The 24,616-nt window shown below is 52.5% G+C and overlaps 1 protein-coding gene across 3 annotated transcripts in view; it reads right to left on the bottom strand.

Annotated features, from left to right (window-relative positions):
- The window catches only part of LOC103346677 (golgin subfamily A member 6-like protein 2), a 32,365-nt gene extending 17,909 nt beyond the window's left edge, over window positions 1-14,456 (bottom strand). The window contains exons 1-3 of one of the 3 annotated variants that reach the window (XM_051827973.2): window positions 12,793-14,456; window positions 6,725-6,845; window positions 4,498-4,759 (exon numbers count right to left, since the gene is read on the bottom strand). In XM_051827973.2, coding sequence (XP_051683933.2) covers window positions 13,355-14,425 — 1,071 coding nt within the window. In that variant the 5' untranslated portion in view covers window positions 14,426-14,456 and the 3' untranslated portion in view covers window positions 4,498-4,759; window positions 6,725-6,845; window positions 12,793-13,354. Of the gene's footprint in view, window positions 1-4,497; window positions 4,760-5,784; window positions 5,910-6,724; window positions 6,846-12,792 lie in introns of all 3 variants that reach the window. The other 2 variants (XM_008252961.4, XM_008252963.4) reach the window with 2 other exon arrangements.
- Window positions 14,457-24,616: the final 10,160 nt, after the last annotated feature.

The raw sequence follows: 24,616 nt of genomic DNA, 5'->3' as shown, positions 1-24,616 counted from the left end.
ATTCAAAAGATTCCATCAAGAGTCTATTGTAACTTATAGAAGATTTTAGTAAAGTATCAGATATAAAATCAATACACAAAAATCAACAGCCTCTGTATACATAGACAATGCTACGGCTGAGAAATAATTTATAAAATCAATCCCATTCACAATAGCTACCAAAACATCAAATAGTTTGGAATAAATTTAACCAAGCATGTCAAAGATGAGAATTATAAAACATTAAAGAAACAGAAGAAGATACAAAAAATGGGAAAATCTTCCGTGTTCATATTTGGACGAATCAATATCATCAAAATATCCATTCTTCCAAAAGCAACTTATAGATTCAATATGATACCAATCAAAATACCAAAGACATTCTTTTCAGATATGGAAAAAATGAAATTTTTTAAAAGGGGGGGGTTGCTGGCATTGTGGCGCAGCGGGTTAAAGCCCTGGCCTGAAGTACCGGCATCCCATATGGGCTCCAGTTCTAGTCCCAGCTGCTCCGCTTCCCATCCATCTTTCTGCTATGGCCTGGGAAAAGCAGTAGAATATGGCCCAAGTCCTTGGGCCCCTGCACCCACATGGGAGACCCAGAAGAAGCTCCTGGCTCCTGGCTTCAGATCAGTGCAGCTCCAGGTGTTGCGCCATCTGGGGAGTGAGCCAGTAGATGGAAGACCTCTCTCTCTCTGTCTCTACCTCTCTCTGTAACTCTATCTTTCAAATAAAAATAAATATTAAAAAAAAGAAAAAAATGATGCTGAAATTTGTATGGAAACACAGGAGACCTCGAATAGCTAAAGCAATCTTATACAACAAAAACAAAGCTGGAGGCATCACAATACCAGATTTCAAGACATACTACAAGACAGTTATACTCAAAACACCCTGGTACTGTGGTACCAGAACAGATGGATAGACCAGTGGAACAGAATAGAAATGCCAGAAATCAGTCCAAGCATCTACAACCAACTTATATTTGACCAAGGAGCTAAAACCAATTCCTGGAGCAAGGACAGTCTCTTCAACAAATGGTGCTGGGAAAACTGGATTTCCACATGCAGAAGTATGAAGCAGAACCCCTACCTTACACCTTAGACAAAAACCCATTCAAAATGAATTAAAGACCTAAATCTACAACCTGATACCATCAAATTATTAGAGAACACTGGGGACCAGCAGGATACTGGCACAGGCAAAGAGTTCTTGGGGGAGGGCAGCGCTGTGGTGTAGTGGGTAAAGCCACCGCCTGCAGTGTCAGCATCCCAGATGGGCACCGGTTCGATCCCTGGCTGCTGCATTTCCAATCCAGCTCTCTGCTATGGCCTGGGAAAGCAGTAGAAGATGGCCCATGTGCTTGGACCCCTGCACTCACGTAGGAGACCTGAAAGAAGCTCTTGGCTCCTGGCTTTGGATTGGCGCAACTCTGGGTGTTGCGGCCAGTTGGAGAGTGAACCAGTGGACGGAAGACCTCTCTCTCTGTCTGCCTCTCTTTCTCTCTCCTTTTCTCTCTGTGTAACTCTGATTTTCAAATAAATAAATAAATCTATCTTTAAAAAAAGAGAGAGTTCTTGGAAAGACTCCAGAGGCACAGGCAATAAAAACCAAAATTAACGAATTAGGATTACATCAAATTGAGAGGCTTCTGTATTGCAAAAGAAACACTCAAGAAAGTGAAGAGGCAACCGACAGAATGGGAGAAATTATTTACAAACTATGTAACTGATAAAGGATTAATAACTAGAATACATAAAGAGATCAAGAAACTCCACAACAACAAAATAAACAACCATGTTAAGAAATGGGCAGGTGCTGGCTCTGTGGCTTAGTAGGTTAATCTTCCACCTGTGGCACTGGCATCCCATATGGGTGTTGGTTCTAGTCCTGGCTGCCCCTCTTCCAATCCAGCTCTCTGCTATGGCCTGGGAAAGCAGTAGAAGATGGCCCAAGTGCTTGGGCCCCTGCACCCACGTGGGAGACTGGGAAGAAGCACCTGGTTCCTGGCTTTGGATCGGCGCAGCTACAGCCGTTGTGGCCAACTGGGGAGTGAACCAATGGAAGGAAGACCTTTCTTTCTGTCTCTCCCTTTCACTGTCTGTAATTCTACCTGTCAAATAAATAAATAAAATCTTTTAAAAAAGGGAAATGGGCAAAGGACTTAAACAGACATTTTTCAAAAGAGGAAATCCAAATGGGGGCCGGCGTCACAGCTCAATAGGCTAATCCTCTGCCTGCGGCGCCGGCACCCCGGGTTCTAGTCCCGGTCAGGGCGCCGGATTCTTTCCCGGTTGCCCCTCTTCCAGGCCAGCTCTCCGCTGTGGCCAGGGAGTGCAGTGGAGGATGGCCCAAGTGCTTGGGCCCTGCACCCCATGGGAGACCAGGAGAAGCACCTGGCTCCTGCCATCGGATCAGCACGGTGCACCGGCCGCAGCGCTTCGGCTGTGGCGGCCATTGGAGGGTGAACCAACGGCAAAAGGAAGACCTTTCTCTCTGTCTCTCTCTGTCTCACTGTCCACTCTGCCTGTCAAAAAATAAAAAAAAAATTAAAAAAGACATGGAATCAACCCAAATGCCCATCAACTGAAGACTGGGTAAAGAAATTATGGGATATGTACTCTATGGAGTACTACACAGTAGTAGTATTTGCAACAAAATGGATCAATCTGGAAAACATCATACTTAGTGATATAAGCCAGTCCCAAAGGGACAAATATCATAGGTTCTCCCTGATCTGTGATAACTAATAGAGCACCTAAAAGGAAACCTGTAGAAGTGAAATTGACACTCTGAGAAGCAATGACTTGAATAGGCCTTGTCCTGACTGTGAAGGAAAGTTTTTTTCCTTTTTTCTCTCTTCTTCATACTATTTGTTGAACTCTTCACTTAACAAGTCCATTGAAAATAGATCTCAGTAAAAGTTAAGTGTGTGAATAAGAGAGGGAGGAGGAAGTTTACAACTGTTAAGCTGTATAGTTCTTCATACATTCCTACGGACTTACTTCTAAGGGTACAGTTTAAAAACTTGCCATGGGACCCCAAATTCCATTAAGCTGGGTGGTAAAAATGCCATATTAAGTGTTAAAGTGATCATATAGATAGGATTAAGCATTAAAGGGATCATATAAATAAGATCAGATAATAGTTAGAATTAAACAGGAGCATGTTCCAACACAGTAGGCTCATAGAATGACAACCACTTTATATAGCACTTTGACCTCAGAATCAACCCTTAAGGTATTCTGGTCTGGCTGAAAAGCCCATGAGAGCATTTCAGGTATGGAAAGCCAAGACACTGGAAAAAAAATGTCCTACAGGAAGGATCTCTGTGAGAGAGACTCCAGTGGAAAGAAGTGGCCATCAAAGAAAGATGTATTTTTCTCTGAAGGGAGAACTTCCACTTTGCTTATGGCCTTGTCTAAATACTGATGGAGACTGTGGATCCAAAATCTTCCATAGCCTAGGCAGCTCATGCCGAGAGCCTCAGGTGATCACTGACATCATACATAAGAGTGTTAATTATTAAAAACACCAGGAGTCACTGTGCACTTACTTCCCATGCAGGACTTGTCTTCAATGAGTTGTATTATGAGAATTAACCATAAAATTTGTTCTCAAACAGTTTTTTTGTGCGTATATGTGCAAATTTTTGAAATCTTTACTTAGTATAGAGTTGGTCTTCTGTGTATAAAGTTAAATGAACATGAATCTGAATGGAGAATTCGATGGAATGGGAGAGGGAGGAGGAGGGATGGGAGTGGGGGAGGAGGGGCGGGTATGGTGGGAAGAATCACTATATTCCTAAAGTTGTACTTATGAAATTTATACTCATTAAATAAAAGGTTTCTTTGGGAAAAAATATATATACAGCTCTTGGAGCAGGCAGTTAACTGTGGTGCAGAGGTCAAGCCACCACTGGAAGTGCCTGGAATCAGATCCTGCCTCTGCTCCCGATCCATCCGATCTAGCTCCCTGATAATGCACCTGGAAGGCACCACATGATCGCCCAAGTGCTTGGGTTCCGGTCACCCACTGGAAGACCCAGATGGCGCTCTTGGCCCTGGTTTTCTGGCCCAGCCCAGCCACCAGCATCAGGGAGTGAACCAGTCAATGAAGAGCTTGCTCTCTCTCTCTCTTGTTCTCTCTCTCCCTCTCATTTTGCCTTTCAAATACATAAATAATAATATTTTTGAAAAAAAAATATATATCTTGCTTCCTCTCTCCCCTTGTGATTCACACACACACCACCACCACCACCACCACCGCCACCACCACCAGCACGTGCTGCTATCTGCCATGTGGCCCTCACCAGAAGCACATGCAGGTGCTTAGATCTCCCTGATGGTAAGCTAAATAAACCTCTTTGCTTTTTAAGTGTAAAAAAATAAATAAATCATAAGTTCACTCAGGAGTCCTCAATTTGCTGGAATGTGTGCATTTTGGTTAATTTTAGTAGGAAAAGGTATTACGTACATAAAGCTCTAGCTACCTAGATCATTGAAAATCTGCACTTACGGGGCATTGTTACGTCTTGATCTTCACTTTTCTCTGTAGCCTCCGTGGACTGACTCTAGTATCCCCTCTAAGCGAAGAGCACATCTGATGGTTTGGTTCACAATTCGTAAACTGTGTGGTGCAATCGGAGAGACTTTCACACAACTGAGACTGCCCAGGTCTCGACCCCGTGCCCGTGCAGGCCTCTGTAAGTGATACGCCAGCTCCTCGGCTCTGAGTTTCCAGAGGAGGCTAGGAGTGATGATCTTGGGAAAGCAGAGATCTGGGAAAGAAAAAAGCATCATTGTTTTTTGACGTTTATGTTCTTAAAAGCTCACCGTGGAGGCACTCATCAACAAGCACTGGCTGGATGAATGGAAGGGTTGGTACGCAGCCCCACTCCCTGCCCCCAGACAGGCTGAAAGCCTGCTTTGGCAGGCCAAGAAAACTGAGTTCCAGGCCAGCACCGTGGCTCAATAGGCTAATCCTCCACCTGTGGCGCCGGCACACCAGGTTCTAGTCCCGGTCGAGGCGCCGGATTCTGTCCCAGTTGCCCCTCTTCCAGGCCAGCTCTCTGCTGTGGCCAGGGAGTGCAGTGGAGGATGGCCCAGGTGCTTGGGCCCTGCACCCCATGGGAGACCAGGAAAAGCACCTGGCTCCTGGCTCCTGCCATCGGATCAGCGCGGTGCGCCGGCCGCAGCGCGCCAACCACGGCGGCCATTGGAGTGTGAACCAACGGCAAAAGGAAGACCTATCTCTCTGTCTCTCTCTCTTACTGTCCACTCTGCCTGTCAAAAAATAAATAAATAAAAAAAATAAATTTTAAAAAAGAAAGAAAACTGAGTTCCAGGCTGGTTCAGGACAAATGGAGGGGGCAGTTAAGCTCAGTGGTTTGCACTGTGGTCCCTGGGTCAGGCTGACGGAGCTCAGGACTGGCCCTGGTAGTCTCTAGTTGGTAGAGTTGACAGAGCAACATGCAAATGCTAGGAGCTGCTAGCAGGATTAAATGATAGAGAACATGTAAACTGCTTGGCACTTCAAGTTACTCTGCTTAAGAGCTGCTCTGATTAGTGCGAGAATTCAGTGCCCATTAGCAATCCCCAGCATTGGTCAGAAAGACCCCACTAGCAGGCTTGAGCCATCTGCGCCTCTCCTCACAGCTCCTCCTCGCGCTCCCAACATCTCCACCTCACTGTCTAACCGCGGGATCCGAGTTCCCAGAGAAGGGACAGCCAAGCAAGCAGTCGACTCCCAGTCAATGCAGAAGCGGAAATGTCAGAGCGGGGGAGGAGACAACAGGCCACCTACACAGACACTGGCCGTGCCACAGCTCCCGCACCAAAGGAGACCCAGACTCCCAGCAGCCGCGCTGGAGGGAGGAAGCCAGGAGCGCATCTTCAAGCTGCAGAGGGGGAATTCGGTGCCTGGACACCCTGCAGGACAGCACAGAATGAAGACATTTTCAGGTGTTCGAGAATTGAAAAAGTGTGACACATTCTAACAGGAAATTATACAGAATTTTTTTAGTTTATTTCTAAAGATTTATTTATTTATGTGAAAATACATGCACACACAGAGAGAGAGAGAGAGAGAGAGAGAAAGAGAGAGAGAGAGAGATTTTATCCACTTGCCCACTCCCCAAATGACCACAATGGCTGGTGCTGGGTCAGGTCGAGGCCAGGGGTCTAGAACTCTGTCTGGGTTTCTCACATGAGTGGCAAGGGCCCAAGTACTTTGACCGTTTTCCATTGCCTTCCCAGATGCATCAGCAGGGAGCTGGATGGGAAGTGGAGCAGCCGGGACTCGAACTGGTGCTTATATGTGATGCCAGCATTGCAGGCAGCAGTGTGACCCACTATGCCACAATGCCAGCCCCTAGTACAGCAATTTGACAACAGATGTCAAATAGTATTGAGACCAGTAAAGTCACTAAATGTTATGGACTGATTCAAAATCTCTAAAAAATTTGAGAGGGAGGGAGGGAGGGAGGGAGAGAGAGAGAACTCACATCTTCTGGTTCACTCCCCAGATGCACTCAACAGCTAGCCTGGGTCAGGGCTGAGGCTGGGAGCCAGAAACTCAATCCAGGCCTCCCATGTGGGTGCTCGGACATCAACTACTTGTGCCATCGCTATACCTCCCAGGGCCTGCATTAACAGGAAGCTGGAATCAGGAGCAAGAGCTGGGAATCAAACCCAGGACATGGGGAGCCAAACCACTAGGCTGAACACCTGCCCTCAAAACTTACCTTTCAGTTTCATTTTCCACAAACTCTCTGAAGTATCCTCATATGTACTGTGCACCTACTGAGCTGGCTGCACACTGGACCAGAGCAGGCCACCACACATCACTGCCTTCATGAAAGTCACCTGCCAGTGGGCACAGATAGTAAACAATCACAGGAAAACTGAACAGACAGGGAGAACCCGGGGCCTCTAATCCCAACTTCCAGTTGAACAAATGCAGGAACTACAGTGATAGGAAACTGGACTACACACACGATTGGGCGTAGTCAAATGTGGGACACCCGTGAGATTCCCCTCCCTCCCTCTCTTTCCCTCCTTCTCTCTCTCTCTCTCTCTCTCTCTCTCTCTCTCTTTCTTTCCTTTTCTAAGCAGAGACACAGTGTCCCTACCTGCTGCTCCACTGCCCAAATGCCCACAATGGCTGGGACCGGCCTGGCTGAAGCCAGGACCCAGGAACCCAATCCAGGTCTCCCACGAGGCCAACAACAACTCAATTGCTTGAGCCACGACCTGCTGCCTTCCAGGATCTGCACCAGCAGGAACCTGGATTGGGAACCAGAGCCAGGACCCAACCCAGGTGCTCTGATCATGTCCCTGGCCTGAATTCTTAAAAGGAGTCAAAGATGCTAACAACACAACAAGAGGGTGGCTCATGTAGATTAAAAAGAATTAATAGGGGTGGCCCCCTGGCCTAGACACAACCTCAGCAACACGGTCGTGCGACCATCCCTCAGACACACAACAGGAGAATTCTCGGGAGAAACCAGAGTCCTGCAAGGTGGTCTACAGACGGGATATCCAGTGACCATCCACTGTTCCAGCGTCCACAGTGCGAGGCCCATCAGACAGACAGCCCCTCCCTCCAAGGGCAGAGGTTCCACTCAGCACTGCTTGATGCCACGCTCCTAACATGAACAGGCAGCCAAAGGTCAAATGTCCAAGAATAGTCACCCCATAACACACACATACACACAAAACAGAAAAAAAGTGGAAGGAAATTTAGGGAAAACGGTCTGAAAACACAAGATTTGTGAATGGGAAAAACCTCAGAACGCTGAGAACATGTATGTGAGCTAAGAAGTGTCATGTACATAAACAAGAAGCCATCAGTGAACAAACCAGTTAACATACAAAAATGCAGTATCAAGAATAAGAGATAAAGTTAATGAAATTGCTTAGGGAGTAGAACAGAGAGAGGGAAAAAAGGAGAAGGAAGGAGCTGTACGTCTGGCTCCACCCTGCCCTAGTAGAGCCACAGAAAACAGGGCGAGGATGCAGGCTGAGCCACCGAGAGGCAGCATGCAGGAAACTGCACAGAGCAGGAAAGTGGTACATCTGTAGGGTCAAAACTAAAACAACAAGTGGGGCGGGCACTGTGGCACGGTGGGTCAGACCCGCCTGGGACACCGGGCTCCCACATCACTGTGCCTGATGCAGGTCTGCTGCTCTGCTCCGATCCGGCTGCAGCTGGTGTGACCCTCAGAGGCAGCAGGTGGCGGCCAGATGCTTGCGTTCTTGCCACCAACATGGCAGGCCCGGGTGGACTTCTAGGCTTCTGGCTTTGGCCTGGCCCAGTTCTAGCCACTGCAGGCATTTGTGGAGTGAGCCAGCAGTTGTGAGGGCTTTCATTCTCTCTGTGTATCACTCTGCCTTCAAAATAAATAAAAATCAATTAACTTTAAAAAAAGGGGAACTGATATTGTAGCACAGCAGGTTAGGCCACTCCTGTGACACTGGCATCCCAAATGGGCACCGGTTCAAGTCCCAGCTGCTCCACTTGTGATCCAGTTCCCTGCTAATGCACCTGGGAAAGCAGAGGAAGATGGCCCGAGTCCTTGGGCCCCTGTACCCAAGTAGGAGACCTAGATGAAGCTCCTGGCTACTGGTTTTGCCCTGACCCAGCCTCAGCTCTTATGTCCACTTGGGGAGTAAACCAGCAGATGGAAGACCTCTCTTCTCGCTCGCTCTCATTCTCTCTGTAACTCTGCCTTTCAAATAAAGAAATATTTAAAAAAAGAAAAAGGCCGGTGCCATGGCTCAACAGGCTAATCCTCCGCCTTGCAGCGCCGGCACACCGGGTTCTAGTCCCGGTCAGGGCGCCGGATTCTGTCCCGGTTGCCCCTTTTCCAGGCCAGCTCTCTGCTGTGGCCAGGGAGTGCAGTGGAGGATGGCCCAAGTGCTTGGGCCCTGCACCCCATGGGAGACCAGGAGAAGCACCTGGCTCCTGCCATTGGATCAGCGCGGTGCGCCAGCTGCAGAGCGCCGGCCACGGCGGCCATTGGAGGGTGAACCAACGGCAAAGGAAGACCTTTCTCTCTGTCTCTCTCTCTCACTGTCCACTCTGTCAAAAAAAAAAGAAAGAAAGAAAGAAAAGAAAAAGAAAAAAGAAAGAAAAGAGGGGCTGGAGCTGTGGCGGGTAAAGCCACCGCCTGCAGTGCCGGCATCCCATATGAGCGCCAGTTCAAGTCCTAGCTGCTCCACTTCTAATCTAGCTCTCTGCTATGACCTGAAAAAGCAGTGGAAGATGGCCCAAGTGCTTGGGCCCTTACACCTATGTGGGAGACCCAGAAGAAGCTCCTGGCTCCTGGCTTCAGATCAGTCCAGCTCCGGCCGTTGCAGACATCTGGGGAGTGAATCAGCGGATGGAAGACCTCTCTGTCTCTGCCTCTGACTCTGTAATTCTGGCTTTCAAATAAAATCAATAAATATTAAAAGAAAAAAAGAAAAGCTCAGTACTACAAAACCACCTCCCAATAAAAAATTTTTAAAAAGGATAAAATTGCTTAGGGAGTAGAACAGAGAGAGGGAAAAAAGGAGAAGGAAGAGCAACACTTATAAGTTAATACATAATGTGGGAGGGGAAGCTGGTGCTGTGAATTAGTGGGTAAAGCTGCCACCTGTGGCACTGGTATACAATATGGGTGCCAGCTTGAGACTGGCTGCTCCATTTCTGATTCAGCTCCCTGATAATACACCTGGGAAAGCAGCAGATGATGGCCCAAGTGCTTGGGCCCCTGCACCCACATGGGAGAGCCAGATGAATCTCTTGGCTCCTGGCTTTAGCCTGGCCAAGCCCTGGCCATTGTGGCCATTTGGGGAGTGAACCAGTGGGTGGAAGTGTTCTCTCTCTCTCTCTCTCTCTCTCTCTCTCTCTCTCTCTCCTTCTGTCTTTCCCACTCCATAACTCTACCTTTCAAATAAATAAATCATAAAAAAAAGATAAAGGAGGCTGCCTTTAAAATTCAAGGGAGGGACCAGTGCTGTGGCACAGAGGGTTAAAGTGCTGGCCTATGCAGCACTGGCATCCCATATGGGCACCAGTTGGAGTCCCAGCTGATCCACTTCCAATCCAGCTCCCTGATAATGCACCTGAGAATGTAGCAGAGGATGGCCCAAATCCTTAGGCCCCTGTACCCATGTGGGAGACCTGGAAGAAGCTCCTGGCTCATGGCTTCAGATCAGCCATTTGGGGAGTGACAGCAGATGGAAAACCTCTCTCTCTGTGTGTCTCTACCTCTCTCTGTAATCCTGTCTTTGAAATACATAAAATAAATCTAGAAAAAATTCCAAGAGAAAAATATTTCCAATCTAGAATTTCATACCTAGCTAAACTACCAAATATGAGCAAAGAATCAATGTTTTTGGACAGACACAATGTCATAAAGCTTAGTTCTCATGATTAGTTTCTTTTAAAGCTATTGAACGATGCAGCTGACAAAAGTGAAGGATAAAACAAGAAAGGGGAAGAAGATCTAAGATCCAGAGAGAAGAAAATCTAACACAGAAGAATGGAAAGCAGTGGCAAGAAGCCCTAGGAGGCAGCTATGAGGCAAGTGCAGAAAACAACTCTTCCACATCAGATCCAGCGGAGGAAGGGCTCCAAGATGGAAATTATCACCACCACTAACAACAACAACAAGAATTGAGAGAGACCGTCTGTTAGATTTGACCAGATGCACAAAAACACAGCAAGGGGGTAATAGATATCTGGAAGGCTTTGGTGAAAATTAGCCAAAGGTATGTGGAAAACTTGACAATTAAAAACCATGAGGCTATTTCAACGTGATCTATTACTTGCGCTGTGTTAGGCTATGATCAATCAACTTTCTGCTGCCTGGAAATTCTGTGTGCTTTTATTAAAAGTACAGAATGCAAAAGGTGGTAAAGCTCTCCGATCATCCGCACTATTGACGACTTTCAGCCACCACTTCCCCCCCTCCACAGGAAACAAGCCCACCTAAGAACCTGAATCTTGACGTTGAAATCTTGACAGTAAGTACATCTTCCCAGGGATGACAGGAGACGGACTGCATGAGGGAAGCTTGGAAATGCACAATATCAGGATGAATAACTAGAAGTCAATGGAGTCAGCACTGTGACGCGGTGGGTAAAGCCACGGCCTGCAATGCCAGCATCCCATCCGGGTGCCAGTTTGTGTCCTGCTCACTCCATTTCCCATCAAGCTCCCTGCTAATGGCCTAGAAAAAGTGGCGGAAGATGGCCCCTGCCCCCCATGTGGGAGACCTGGATGAAGCTCCAGGCTTTGGCCTGGCTCAGCGGTGGCCACTGTGGCCATCTAGGGAGTGAATCAGTGAGTAGAAGATCTTTCTCTCTGTGTCTCTCCCTCTTTCTCTGTGATGCTGACTTTCAAAATAAATAAATGTTTTAAAAACAAAAAAGAAAGAAACTGAAGGATGGAAACACGCAGTACAAGCAACTGAGATAACTTCAGATGGGCATAAGCCATGCCAACCAGATGCAGACATGAGCGGACATTGTGGAAGTGATCACGGTTAAGTGATTAAAATTGCGGAGCTCAGAAATTATTCTGGACCCAATTATAGGGCTAGTGAAAGGAAAGATCAGTGAGGATGAGCTGGGTCCAGGTATATGGAAGGTTAATAGGGATCAACACTGTGGCACAGCGGGTTAAGCCACAGCTGGCAACACTGGCGTCCCACATCGGGGTGCCAGCTCAAGTCCTGGTTGCTCTGCTTCCAATCCAGCTTCCTGCTAATGAGCCTGGGAAGGCATAAGTTGATGACCCAAGAACTTGGGCACCTGCCACTCACATGGGACACCAGGACGAAAGTTCCTGGCTCCTGTCTTTGGCCTGATCCCAAGACCTGAATGCTGCGGACATTTAGGAGTGAATCCAAGGGAGGAACATCTGTCTGTATCTCTCTTCTCTCCACTCTCTTTGTTGCTCTGCCTTTCAAATAAACTTTTTTTAAGGACTTATTTACTGGGGCCCATGCTGTTAAGCCTAACCCTGCAGTGCTGGCATCCCATGTGGGCGCTGGTTTGAATCCCAGCTGTTCCATGTCCAATCCAGCTCCCTGTTAATGTGCCTGGGAAGGCAGCAGAGGATAGCCCAAGTACTTGGGGCCCTGCACCAATGTGGGAGGCCTGGAAGAAGTTCCTGGCTCCTGGCTTAGACCTGGCTCAGCCCTGCTGTGGCCATTTAAATAAATTTTAAAAGTTCATGAGAACACCTATTGTGAAAGAATGACGTGTGGGTTTCAAAGTTTTTTAGAACTAAAATAAACTTATTTAATTCCATTTCCCCATGAACTTTTTGAGGAACACTTCTGTGAATGCAGAGCCCTGCAAAAAGACATTAAGACTGCAAAACTGGCTACACAGGGGAGGAGTGTAAAGCATAGGCAAGAAAATAGTTTTAAAAACCAACAAACATGGCCAGCACGGCAGCTCACTAGGCTAATCCTCCGCCTGCGGCGCCGGCACCCCGGGTTCTAGTCCCGGTCGGGGCGCCGGATTCTGTCCCAGTTGCCCTTCTTCCAGGCCAGCTCTCTGCTGTGGCCCGGGAAGGCAGTGGAGGATGGCCCAAGTGCTTGGGCCCTGCGCCCCATGGGAGACCAGGAGAAGCACCTGGCTCCTGCCATTGGATCAGCGTGGTGCGCCGGCTGCGGCGGCCATTGGAGGGTGAACCAACGGCAAAGGAAGACCTTTCTCTCTCTGTCTCTCTCTCTTCTCACTGTCCATTCTGCCTGTAAAAAAAAAAAAAAAAGAAAAAAAAAAGAAAAAAAACACCAACAAACATAATTACCACGGTGGGATATGGCTTCTTACGGCTTTGTCTTCACTTCCTGTTCACTTCTCTCCTCTCGCTTTGTCACTTTGGAGGCTGTCCTTCCGGGTTCTCTTTCTGGAGTTTTGCTCACTTGAGCCTGCACCTGCTTCCACAACCCTCAATAGCGATCCTTTATCCGGCTGTGAGTCTCCATTTCTCACTGTGCGTTCTCCTACATCTACATCCAGCATGTTGTAGGTGAAATCTTTCTAGTCCCTTCTAAATGCATCTCTCAAATGCTGCCCTGCCAGCCCCTCAGCTGTTCTCCACTGATCTCCTTCTGCTCCCCGGGGCTCCCACGTCCTCCTGGGCACTCCAGCTACTCCGCCTCCGTCCTTGCGGTCCTCATGCCCTCTCCCTTCCGTTAGGCCCAGACCCCTTCCCTCTCCTCTCCACGGCTCCTGGCGCGGCAGTGGTGCTTGGTTCTAATCTCCCCTTTCCATCATTCAGTTCTTCCCTGTGTCTCCTTCCCTGTGTCTGCCACTCGTGGGCATCTTCACCTCTAGCGTCTCTCTCTTCCGTAGAAACAGACTCATCGCTAATCTCCGCGGGCGCCCAGGACCTCCTCCTCCGCTTCCGCCGCCCCCTCGGGCCCCTCCAGTTCTTCATCGTGCCCCGCACTTTCAAAAGGAGTCTCCATCTGGTCCTCGGTCACTGCGGGCCCCCTGCCACCGGGCTCCTCCTGCGCGCCCCCCGCTCTGGCGCCCTCCAGCTTCTCTCTGCTGGCCAGCTTCTTCCCATTGGATCCCAGCTTCTCATTTCCAGTGGCTCGCAGATCTTCTCCACTAATCCCCAGCTTCTCTCCACTGGACCTCGGCCTCTCTCCGCTTGGCCTCAGCTTCTCTCCACTGGACCCCCGTTTCTCTCCTCTGGACACCAGGCTCTCTCCTCCACTGGACCTCAGCCTCCCTCCACTGGACCCCCGCTTCTCCCCTATGGACACCAGGCTCTCTCCTCTGGACCTCAGCTTCTCTCCTCTGGACCCGCGGCTCTCTCCTGCACTGGCTCGCAGCCTCTCTCCACTGGCCCGCAGCTCCGTCGCATCCTGACCCAGTTTATATCCTCCGGGCCGCAGGTCCTCCCCGCTGGTCCGCACTTGGTCCGCAGTAGGCCTCAACCTCTCCTCGAACCCAGACCCGCTCCGAGGCCCGGCCGTTGCCCTGGCGCCCCTGGACGGGGCCCCTGTTGGGGGCGCGCCCGCTTGCTGTCCCCAGAGCCGCCGGGGGCTGCCCTTCTCCACGTCTGCAGGGCGCGTTAGCCTGGCGTCCATCCTCTCGGGACTGCGGCTCGCCTTCTCCCCACCCTCCGCCCTCCAGTCCTCGTCCCGAGGCTTCCGCGTGCTTCTGCCCAGGAGCTCCAGTCTCTTCCCGATCACGATGAGCCCGTTCCAGGGCACCCACACCCTATCTTTCGGCCGCTGTTTCTGCGCCCTCCTCCAGCACAGCCCCCGAGGGGAACGCCCGCGGGCTGTGGCCGGGTCGCGGGCCTCGTCGCCCGGCCTCGTCCCGCTACCCTGCTTGCCCCGCGGCTCCTTCGAGCTCTGGCGCGAATACCTCAGCAGGAGCCCCTTCTCCACCGACATCGCCCCTCGGCTGCGCCTCTGGTCCATCGCCCCCACCCCGGCTCCCCATTCCCCCACCCTCGCCCTCCCCGCCCGCCCCCGCCCGCCGCCCCGCCCACCGCCCGCCGGGAGCGCGGCTGGGCTGCTGCGCACGCGCGGGCGCGCGTGGCCGTTGGGAAGCGGGGCCCGGAGCCCAGACTCGAGGGAGTCCGTCCGCCGGGGGCGCGGGAGGCACGGCACGCGGCCTCCTCGCCTTTAACACCGGAGCCCAGCCCTCCGCCATCCCGACTCCGGGCGCGCTCTCGGCTGCCGGCTGCCTCTTACAAGCTGGGGCCCGGGCGCAGAACGACAGGCGTTGCAGCCAATGGCGACGCTCCCTCGACCTGGTACCCAATCAAAAGGCGCGGCTGCGGAGGGCCCGCCCCCGCCTCCGGGTGACTTCCCGCGCGGCGCGCGGGGCCGAGGCGGGGCGCAGCGTCTCCGTCCGCTGGGGAAGTCCCCGCGCGTGTGTGCGGCAGCGCGGGGGTTCCTGGGGACGGCGGGGAGTGAGGGAGGGCGAGGGGAAGAGGAGGACGTGGTCCGTGCGACCGCCGCCTCGGGAGGGCGAGGGGAAGAGGAGGACGTGGTCCGTGCCGGCCGCCGCCTCGGGAGGGCGAGGGGAAGAGGAGGACGTGGTCCGTGCCCGGCTCCGCCTCGCCCCTGGTGCCGGTGGCCGGGGCCTGGCACGGTTCCAGACCGGAGAGGCAGAGCGTGGAGTTTGGAGGGCCGGAGACACGAAGCGTGGCCCGCAGGGGAAGCCTTGGGATGCCCGCATCCGTGCAGGCCCCAGCGCTGCAGCAGGTGCAGTGTCCGGTCAGCGCTCTGGGAGGTGATGGGTCACGTGGTTGGGGCTCTGTCCCCCATGGGAAGACCTAGACTGAGTGCCGGACTCCTGGCCGCGACCTGGCCAGCCCTGGCCATCGCTGGCGTTTGAGGAGTGAACCAGCAGATGGGAGATCCGTCTGCCTCTCTCCGTGTCTGCGCTTTCAAATAAAAATAAATATAAACGTTAACAATATGTACACACATGTAATGCTTATAGCATATATACGAGAATATTTCAAAAAGTTCTTGGTGGCACAGCGGGTTAAAGCCCTGGCCTGAAGCACCGGCATCCCACGTGGGCGCTGGTTTGAGTCCCGGCTGCTCCACTTCCAGTACAGCTCTCTGCTGTGGCCTGGGAAAGCAGTGGAGGATGGCCCAAGTCCTTGGACCCCTGCCCCATGTGGGAGACCTGGAAGAAGCTCCTGGCTCCTGGTTTTGGATCAGCACAGCTCCAGCCATTGCAGCCATCTGGGAAGTGAACCAGCGGATGGAAGACCTCTCTCCCTGTCTCTTCCTCTCTCTGTAACTCTATCTTTCAAATAAATAAAATAAATCTTAAAAAAAAAAAAAAGTGCTTGGAATGGGCCCGCGTTGTGGCACAGTGGGTAAAGCCACCACCTGTGACTATGGCATCCAGCGCTGGTTCGAGTCCCAGCTGCTCCACTCTGATCCAGCTCCCTGCTAATGCGCCTGGGAAAGCAGGGGAAGACGGCCCAGTGCTGGGGCCCCTGCACCCGCGTGGGACACTTGGAAGAAGCTCCTGCATCCTGGCTTCAGCCTGCCCCAGCCCCAGCCCTAGATGTTGTGCCCATTTGGGGAGTGAACCAGCAGATGGAAGATCTCTCTCCCTGTCTCTTCCTCTCTATAAGTCTGCCTTTCAAAGAAATAAAATAAATCTTTTAAAAAAAAAAAAAGTTCTTGGAAAATGGAAATAAAAGGCAAATTTATTTTGGTGCAAAAATTGTTTAAATTCATGCACAGTTTCTCAGAATATGCATTTTCTGGTTTTCCTTAAGTTGTATTTATTTATTTTAAAGGCAGAGTGACAGGGAGGGAGGGAGAGAACATCGATCCGCTCTTTCATGTCCCAAATGCTTGCAATAACCAGGGCTGGGACAGGCCGAAGTCAGGAGCCAGAAACTCCATCCAGGTTTCCCACATGGCTGGCAGGGACCCAAGCTCTTGGGCCATCCTCCACTTCCTTCCCAGGAGCGTTGGCAGGAATTTGGATTGGAAGGGCCAGGACTCGAACCAGCACTCTGATATGGGAAGCCTGTGATGCAGGTGGTAGCTTAACCCATGGCACCACACACCAGCCCCGTGTTAGGACTCTCCTCATTATGAAATGCCCCCTTTATTTTGGTGGGGTTGTTTTTCTTCCCGCCTACTTTGGCCACAGCAGCTTTCTTTGGCAGGCTGTGCATGGTGTCTATTGTCCCATCATTTTATTTCAACCTTTTTGTGCCCTTATATTTCAAGTATGTCTCTTTTAATAGAATATAGGTGCTTTCTTTTCCAAAATACAGTCTGACCATTTGTTTTTTAATTGTAGGATTTAATTCACTCGTGCTATTGTAATTACTAATACAGCAGGCTCCAAACTTGCCAACTTGCTTTTTAATTTTCTCTTTGGCCCACTCAAGTATTTTATATTACTTATTTTCTCCTCTGTTATGCTTTTATTTCTTTTTCACTGTTCTTTTAATATTTCTATATTTAAAGGAGAACCTTAGCGAAGACAATGCTTAACTCAAAAGGTAAGTGGTTTTGGGGCCGGGGCTGTGGCATAGCAGCCTGCAGTGCCGGCATCCCATATGGGCGCCAGTTCAAGTCCCAGCTGCTCCAATTCTGGTCCAGCTCTTTCAAAAAAAAAAAAAAAAAACTTAAAAAAAAAAAAAGATAAGATAAGTGGTCTATCAGAGCGTGTGGCTTCTACGAAAGCCGAGGTATACCCATCATCTCTACAGCTCAGCACCCTGTATGATGACAGCAGTAGCAACAGCACTGATGTGATAGCCGACACTGTATTCACCGTATAGTACCTGCGGCACTGTTGCAAACATTGTATCTGAGGATACTTCAAAATGTTTGTGGAAAATGGAATGAAAAGAAAAGTTGGGGCGGTTAGCCTAGTGGTTAAGACACTGGTTGAGATGCCCGTATCTGATACGGGCGTGCCTGGGTTCCGTACGCAGCTCTGGCTCCTGACTCCAGTTTCCTGCTAACTCAGACCCTGGGAGACAGCAGTGATGGCTCAAGCAGTTAGGGTCCTGCCACCCACCATGGAGACAGAGTTCCTGGCTCCCAGCTTCAGCCTAGCCCAGCCCCGATCCTTCTGGGCCTTTGGAGAGCGAATCAGAGGATGGGAGCTTTATCTATCTGTTATTCTCTCTCAAATAAATACAGAAATGAAAGTTTTAAAAATAAGTTATTTTTGGGGTTGGTGCCGTGGTTCACTTGGTTAATCCTCCACCTGCGGTGCCAGCATCCCATGTGGGCACCAGGTTCTGGTCCCAGTTGCCCCTCTTCCAGGCCAGCTCTCTGCTGTGGCCCGGGAGTGCAGTGGAGGATGGCCCAAGTGCTTGGGCCCTGCACCCCATGGGAGACCAGGAGAAGTACCTGGCTCCTGGGTTCGGATCAGCGCAGCAAAGGCCGGGGCAGCCATTTGGGGGGTGAACCAATGAAAGAAGACCTTTATCTCTATCTCTCTCTCACTGTCTATAACTACCTGTCAAATAAAAAAAAAGTTATTTTGGTGCAAAAATATTTTAAATCCATATGCCCAGTCTTCATAAAGGTCATGGAAAATGCAATTTATGAGAGGCTGGTGTTGCTGCTGAGTGGGTTAGGTGGTGGTTAAAATGCCCCCATCCCATTCTGAGTGCCTGCTCGAGTCCCGGCTTTCAGATTCACAAAAGAGTGCCGGTTCGAGTCCTGGCGGCTCCACTTCTGATCCAGCTCCCTGCTAGTGTGCCTGGGAACACAGCAGATGACCCAAGTGCTTCAGCCCCTGCCACCAACACGGGAGACCAGAATGGAGTCTCTCTCTCTCTTTCTCTCTCTCTCTCTCCCCTCTCTCTGTCAGTTTGTTTCAAGCAAAAAGAAAAGCTTGTATGAACAAATTCCAACCAGATTACATAAATTAGGTGAAATGGATAAATTTTTTTGAAAAACGCAACTTCCCAAAAGTGAAACTGGAAGTAGAAAGATGTGGGTGGGGCTGTGCTGTGGCCTAGTGGGTTGAGCTCCTGCTTACGTGCGTGGGAGGCAGCAGGTGAGGGCCTAAGAACTTGGGCTCCGGCCACTCACACGAGAGGCCTAAGTGAAGTTTCGGAGGCCTGACTTCCGCCTGGCTGTTGAGGGCAATTTGGTAGTGAACCAGCAGATGGAAGACCTCTTTCTTTCTCCCTCTCCCTCTCTGTCACCCTGCCTTTCAAATAAATAGATCACTGCAACCTAGGAGTAGGGTTGGCATGGCGGCACAGCAGGGTAGCTGCTGCCTGCGGCACCTGCATCCCACATGGGCTCTGATTCAAGTCCTGGCTGCTCCGCTTCCAACCCAACTCCCTGCTAATGCCCCTGGAAAAGCAGTGGAAGATGCCCAAGTATTGGGGTCCCTGCCACCCATTTGGGACCCAGAAGAAACTCCTGGCTCCTGGCTTTGACTCTCTCTGCCTTTCAAATAAATAAATCTTAAAAAAAAAAACTAGGAATAAACACAACAAAATATGTGTAACGTTTTCACAACTACAAAATATTAATAAAAAAAGACACCGTTAATTGAAAAGCTATCCTATGTTCATAGATTGGAAGCTTCAATTTTGTAAAGTCTATTTGACCACATTGATTTATAGATTTAATGTAATCTCAGTCAAAATCCCAGTAGGTTTTTTGGGGGGAGTGGAAATTAACGTGCTGAGTTTATGTGGACATGCAGAGGATCTATGATACCCCATAGAAATGTAAAAGGGGTGACTGCGTTGTGGTGCAGTGGGCTAAGCCGCTGTTGTGACACTGGCATCCCGTGTGGGCGCCGGTTCGAGTCCCAGCTGCTCCACTTCCAATCCAGCTCCCTGTTAATGCACCTGGGAAGCCAGCAGATGATGGCCCGAGTGCCTGGGACCTTGCAACCCAAGTGGGAGACCCAGATGGAGTTTCAGGCTCCTGGCTTCGGCTTGGCCCAGCCCAGTCATTGTGGCCATCTAGGGAGAGAATCAGTGGATGGAAGATTCTCTCTCTCTCTCTCTCTCTGTAATTATTTCTTTCAAATAAAACAAATCTTAAAAAAAATAAATAAAAGGCTCTTTTACACCCACATGAAAAAGCTACAGGTACAAGCTTCCAGAAAACAGAATATCTTCATAACCTTGAGACAGGCAAAGCTTTCTTCAACAGGCTACAGAAAACCTTCACAGTAAAAGGCTGATGAGCTGAGTTGTAACATTTGGAACCACTAAGAGGGAGAAAAGCAAAGCCTATAGGAGGAGGAGGTCCTGGCAAAACTACAGCCTTCAGAGGCTCCTCTCCGGGAACCAAGAGTTCCTACAACTCAGCAGGGAAAAGATGGTCTGGTTTGAAAGAGGGAGCAGAAGCACTTGACAAAACCAGAGTGCAGGTGGCTGATAAGCAGGGAACGTGCCGTCCAACGTCGTTCCTCGCGGGTAACCCAAGGAGAGCCCTCCTCGCGGGTAACCCAAGGAGAGCCCCTGCTGCTCCGTTACCTCCCCTCCCCTACCGCGGCGAAGCAGGAGGGACTCACAATCGCAAGGCTCGCCGGGATGTGGTGCAGCTGGAGCGGCCGTGTGGTGCCGGGGCTCTGAGTGGGTTCAGCCACTTGGACGACCGTCTGGCAGCTTCCGCTAAAGCATCTTCCACACGCGCCCGCCCTGTGCCTTAGCGGTTCTCAGAGCCGTCAGACGTGACATGAGAATGTACCAGGCGCACACAGTGTTCACGCCAGCTTTATTCATAATACTGGAAATTCGAAATAACCCAACAGACCATGCTCAGTGCAGTGGATGCATAGATTATGACCTAATCATGTAATAGGACACGGTCTCCAGGTCCCTGCCGATGTGCCTGGGAAAGCAGCAGCAGATGGCCCAAGTACTTGGCCCCTGCCACCCACAGGGGAGACCAGGGCGGAGCTCTTAGCTCCTGGCTCGTCTGGCCCAGCTCTGGCTGTTGTGGCCATCTGGGGTGCAAACCAGCGAACGGAATATCTCTGTCTCTTCCCCTCTCTCTGTAACTTTTTTTTTTTTTAAAGATTTATTCATTTTGGGGCCAGTGCCATGGCACAGTAGGTTAATCCTTCGCCTGCGGCGCCGGCATCCATATGAGCGCCGGCATCCTATATGAGCGCCGGTCCTAGTCCCGGCTGCCCCACTTCCGATCCAGCTCTCTGCTGTGGCCTGGGAAAGCAGCAGAAGATGGCCCAAGTGCTTGGGCCCCTGCACCAGCATGGGAGACCTGGAAGAAGCTCCTGGCTCCTGGCTCCTGGCTCCTGGCTTCGGATTGGCACAGCTCTGGCTGATGCGGCCATTTAGGGAGTGAACCAACGAAAGGAAGATCTCCCTCTCTGTCTCTCCCTCTCACTGCCTGTAACTCTACCTCTCAAATAAATAAATAAAATCTGTAAAGAAAAAAAAATTTATTCATTTTATTTGAAAGGCAGAGTCACAGAGAGGCAGAGGCAGAGAGGCATCCGCTGGTTCACTCCCCAGAAGGCTGCAATGGCCGGAGCTGCGCTGATCCGAAGCCAGGAGCCAGGAGCTTCCTCCGGGTCTCCCACACAGGTGCAGGAGCCCAAGGACTTGGGCCATCTTCCACTGCTTTCCCAGGCCATAGCAGAGAGCTGGATCAGAAGTGGAGCAGCCAGGACTCAAACTGGCGCTCATGTGGGATGCCGGCACTGCAGGCGGCAGCTTCACCCACTATGCCACAGCGCCAGCCCCTCTCTGTAATTCTTTCAAATAAATAAATAAATCTTAAAAGAAAAATAGTGAATGGAATGGTTTCAGCAGCCCCCGGAGGGAGCCCCTCCCTGTTTAAGCCTGGAGAGGCAGCCAGCAGGGGCAGGGCTGGGCAGGTAGCTCAGACAGCATGCGGGCTGGGAATCAAGAAAGGAGATTCCCATCCGGGCTCAGGCCCTGGACCTGGCCCCGGCCTGGGCCCTCAGGAGGCGAGCACCTTGTCTAGTCTCATGCCTGACGCTCCCGACCTAGCCATCCTGCACCCACCATCTCATGTAAAACCAAGGACCCCTGAGCCCCAGCCGGGGTCTCTCCTGGAGTATGGGGTTGGGGGGCCGGGAGGCTGGATGGGGGCACGAGGCTCCCCCAGGCCCTCTAAGGCCAGACTTTGGGGCTTTGCAGAAGCTGCCAAGGCTGGGCAGTGGGACAGCTCCATGGCGCAGGAAGGCCTTACCACAATGAAGCAGGCGCTGGCCAAGCCCCAGGCCGCCAGGATTTCTTCCTGACCATCCCCCTGCGTCTGTTTAGGGGCCTGACCACTGGTCCCAGGACTGCTGAGCAAGACGGGAGTTGGGGGCAGGATCACAGCCAAGGAGGGCCCCCAAGCACCTGCCGCCCCTGCAGGGAGTGCCTGGCCACCTGGAAGACACCTGGGGCCAACCAAGTCTTTCTGTGGCCCAACCAACTCTGCGACAAGACCACGATTTTTTGGAATATGGCCAGGATGTGAGCTGCCCCAGAGGTCGGGGTCTGAGACGGGGGGAGGGGAGGCTGGGGTATCAGGGCTGGAGAAGGGGCTGCAGGTAGGCCCTAGACCACCTCAGGGAGCAATGGGAGGGGCTGGAGGGGCCCAGGCCTGCCCCCAGCACAGGCTGCATGTGCGGGAAGGAGTGCAGTAGGCGGGGTTCTGAGAATGGTGGTCTGCGGATGAAGCCTTCATCGCCAGCATGGCGGGGCTCAAGGGACACCCGGGGCCTCACATCAACAGCAAGAATTGAAGCCCAAGCTGGCTGGGGGGCTGGGGGAAGCTGGCAGCCCAGCCTGAGCAGGGCCCTGTGCGGCCTCCTCAGGAGGTGGGCGGCTCCTTTGAGCACAAGGCCCTCCCTGCCCGTGAGCAGGGCCACGTCAGGCACTCCCACGAGTGAATGCAGGACCCCCTGCCCCCTCTCTGCTGGTCCCACTCTCTAGGGGAAAGAGAGCAGGGAGTGCACAGGGCTGCCCACGGCCAATGCCAGGGGCAGGGCTTGACACGCAGTCCTAGGGGCTCTGAGCAGGTGTTGTTCCCCGACCGGCAACGCCGAAAGCCACAAAGATGGCTTCGCACCCCTTTCCCCCTTCACCCACCTGCAGTACTGGGTCTGCCCACGAGGGGTTGCTCCGTGGATGTCAGCTCCAGGGGGGAGGGCTACGGAGGGGGGCTTGCACTGGCCCCAGGCCCCTGCCCAACTCCTCCCCACTGCTGCATAGGTGCTCCCTCAAGCTGCCTGACCGCTCTGCAGGGCTGAGGGCAAGTACTGCCTCCCGGCCCGAAGGTGCCCCCAGTGAGCCCTGGGGGCCAGAGGAGGACGCTGCAGGAGTCCTGTGAGCCGACTGGTGGTCAGCACTGTGCCCTGGGCTCACCCTGCAGGCTGGTTTCACAGGAGTGGGGACAAGGACGCAGCGCCAGGTGTGTGTGGTGAGGGCGCTGGTTTCAGGCGCACTGCTTCAAGCTGTTGACATCCTGCCCAGGTGCACACTTGCCATGCCTAAGAAAGGCGCTGGTGGCCCCAATTGGTCCCAATCCTCCTGTCCCTTGGACCACATCTTTCCCTGCCCAGGGCCCTTCTAGAACCACCCAAGACACAAAGCCCAAAGTCCTTAGCTTGCACGGCGGGCCCCTGGCCACTGCCTCCCCTCTCTGCTTTGCCCAAGAGCCCTCAGGCGCCCTACGCACACCACACCTGCAAAGCCTCCAACTCCACCCCTGGGATCCAGGCCAGCTGCCGCTCAGGCCTTCCCCTGCCCACCACGTCAGGTGGTCCCCATGGTATCTGCCTGAAGATGAAGGCGGACGGACCTCCCACACCCCTGGCCCCTGCCTCCTGACACACAAGCTGGAAGGCCTGGCGGCCTCTGAGGAGCACCTGAAGCTATGGACATGACACGTGCAACTCAGGCAGCCAAGCTGAGGGGTGGCCCCAGGCAGCCTAAGCAGAGGCCCCTGGGATAGGACAGCAGTACCTGCGGTCACGGGCACTGGCTAACAAGTATGCCAACGAGGCACCAGGAACCAGGGGCGCCTCCAACACCGCTCAGACGGCCAAGCAGCCCCTTGGCCCCTCCAGCCTGTCACGGGTGACCACTTGCCCTGCAACGTCCACATACCTCAAGGGCTGCTGGACCTCTTCCCTCCGGAACCCTGCTGAGCTTGCACCAACACACCCAGGGGGGCTCCGAGGCCTCCACAGCTCCCCCAGGCACCTGTGTGTCCACGGCAGGGAGGGGCCGGCCACCCAGGAGCAGCCTCAGCCGAGGTCAGACCCGTCTTGGGCCAGTACCCACCCCTTTTCTCTGCTAGCCATGTTGCTGCCGTGGGGAAGACAGGGCAGGGGACTTCAAGGCCCACTCTGCAGACCAGCTCGCGGCTCCTCCACCACTCCCTGATCGCCCTAAAGGGGGAGCCTCGAGCAGGCAGACCCAGACACCAGACCTCCCTCCAGGACACCCCCTTCCCCCCAGAGGCCACTGCACACCCTCACCCTCAGCCCACTCTCCTAGACCAGGCCCAGGCCCACCCCTCCATAGGTGACAGGCCCTACGAGAGGAATAAACAGGGCAGCACAGGCACCACACTTGGCCACGGCCAGCAGAGCCCCTAGGGGCCTTGGCCTTGGAGTTCACTGCCACCCTCCTCACCCTCTGCCAGGCTACTGTGCAGGGTCTTGGCGACTTCCCGTTGGAGGTGGGAGGGGCAGCCCCCTCACCCGGGGCCGCAGGCTCCTTGTGCTGAGGTGCTCAGACACCAGGCCGTCTTCAAGGGTTGCTTCTACGGTGAGCCGGCCGCATTCACACAGATCCCCAATTCTCCAGCTGGGAGAACTGAACTCCGCCTGCCTGAGTGGTCAGGAGCCAGCTCCAACTCCAAGAAGCCTTTCAGTTCCCGTCCCTTCCGGGAGGGGAGGGGGTTCAATGGCTGCAGCACCGCACCCCACCCTAGGGCCGCACTTCTTGGCTGCCTTTGCCTGCCGGGCAGTGAAAGCCCAAAGTACAGGCTGCAGACAGCACACAGCCCAGAGCCCCGGCAACTCCCTTCTGATTAAACACAGGGAGGTGAGGCTTCCGGTACCCAGGTCTGAAGTCCTGAGCTCCATCTGACCAGCCCCACCCAGGATGGACTCCAGCCACCTGCACAGGGAAGGCCAAA

Source organism: Oryctolagus cuniculus, chromosome 1 (assembly GCF_964237555.1).
Source record: "Oryctolagus cuniculus chromosome 1, mOryCun1.1, whole genome shotgun sequence".
In the NCBI taxonomy this organism is placed as follows: Eukaryota; Metazoa; Chordata; class Mammalia; order Lagomorpha; family Leporidae; genus Oryctolagus; species Oryctolagus cuniculus.
The sequence above is the reverse complement of the archived record's forward strand: the minus strand, read 5'-3'. Positions and strand labels throughout refer to the sequence as shown.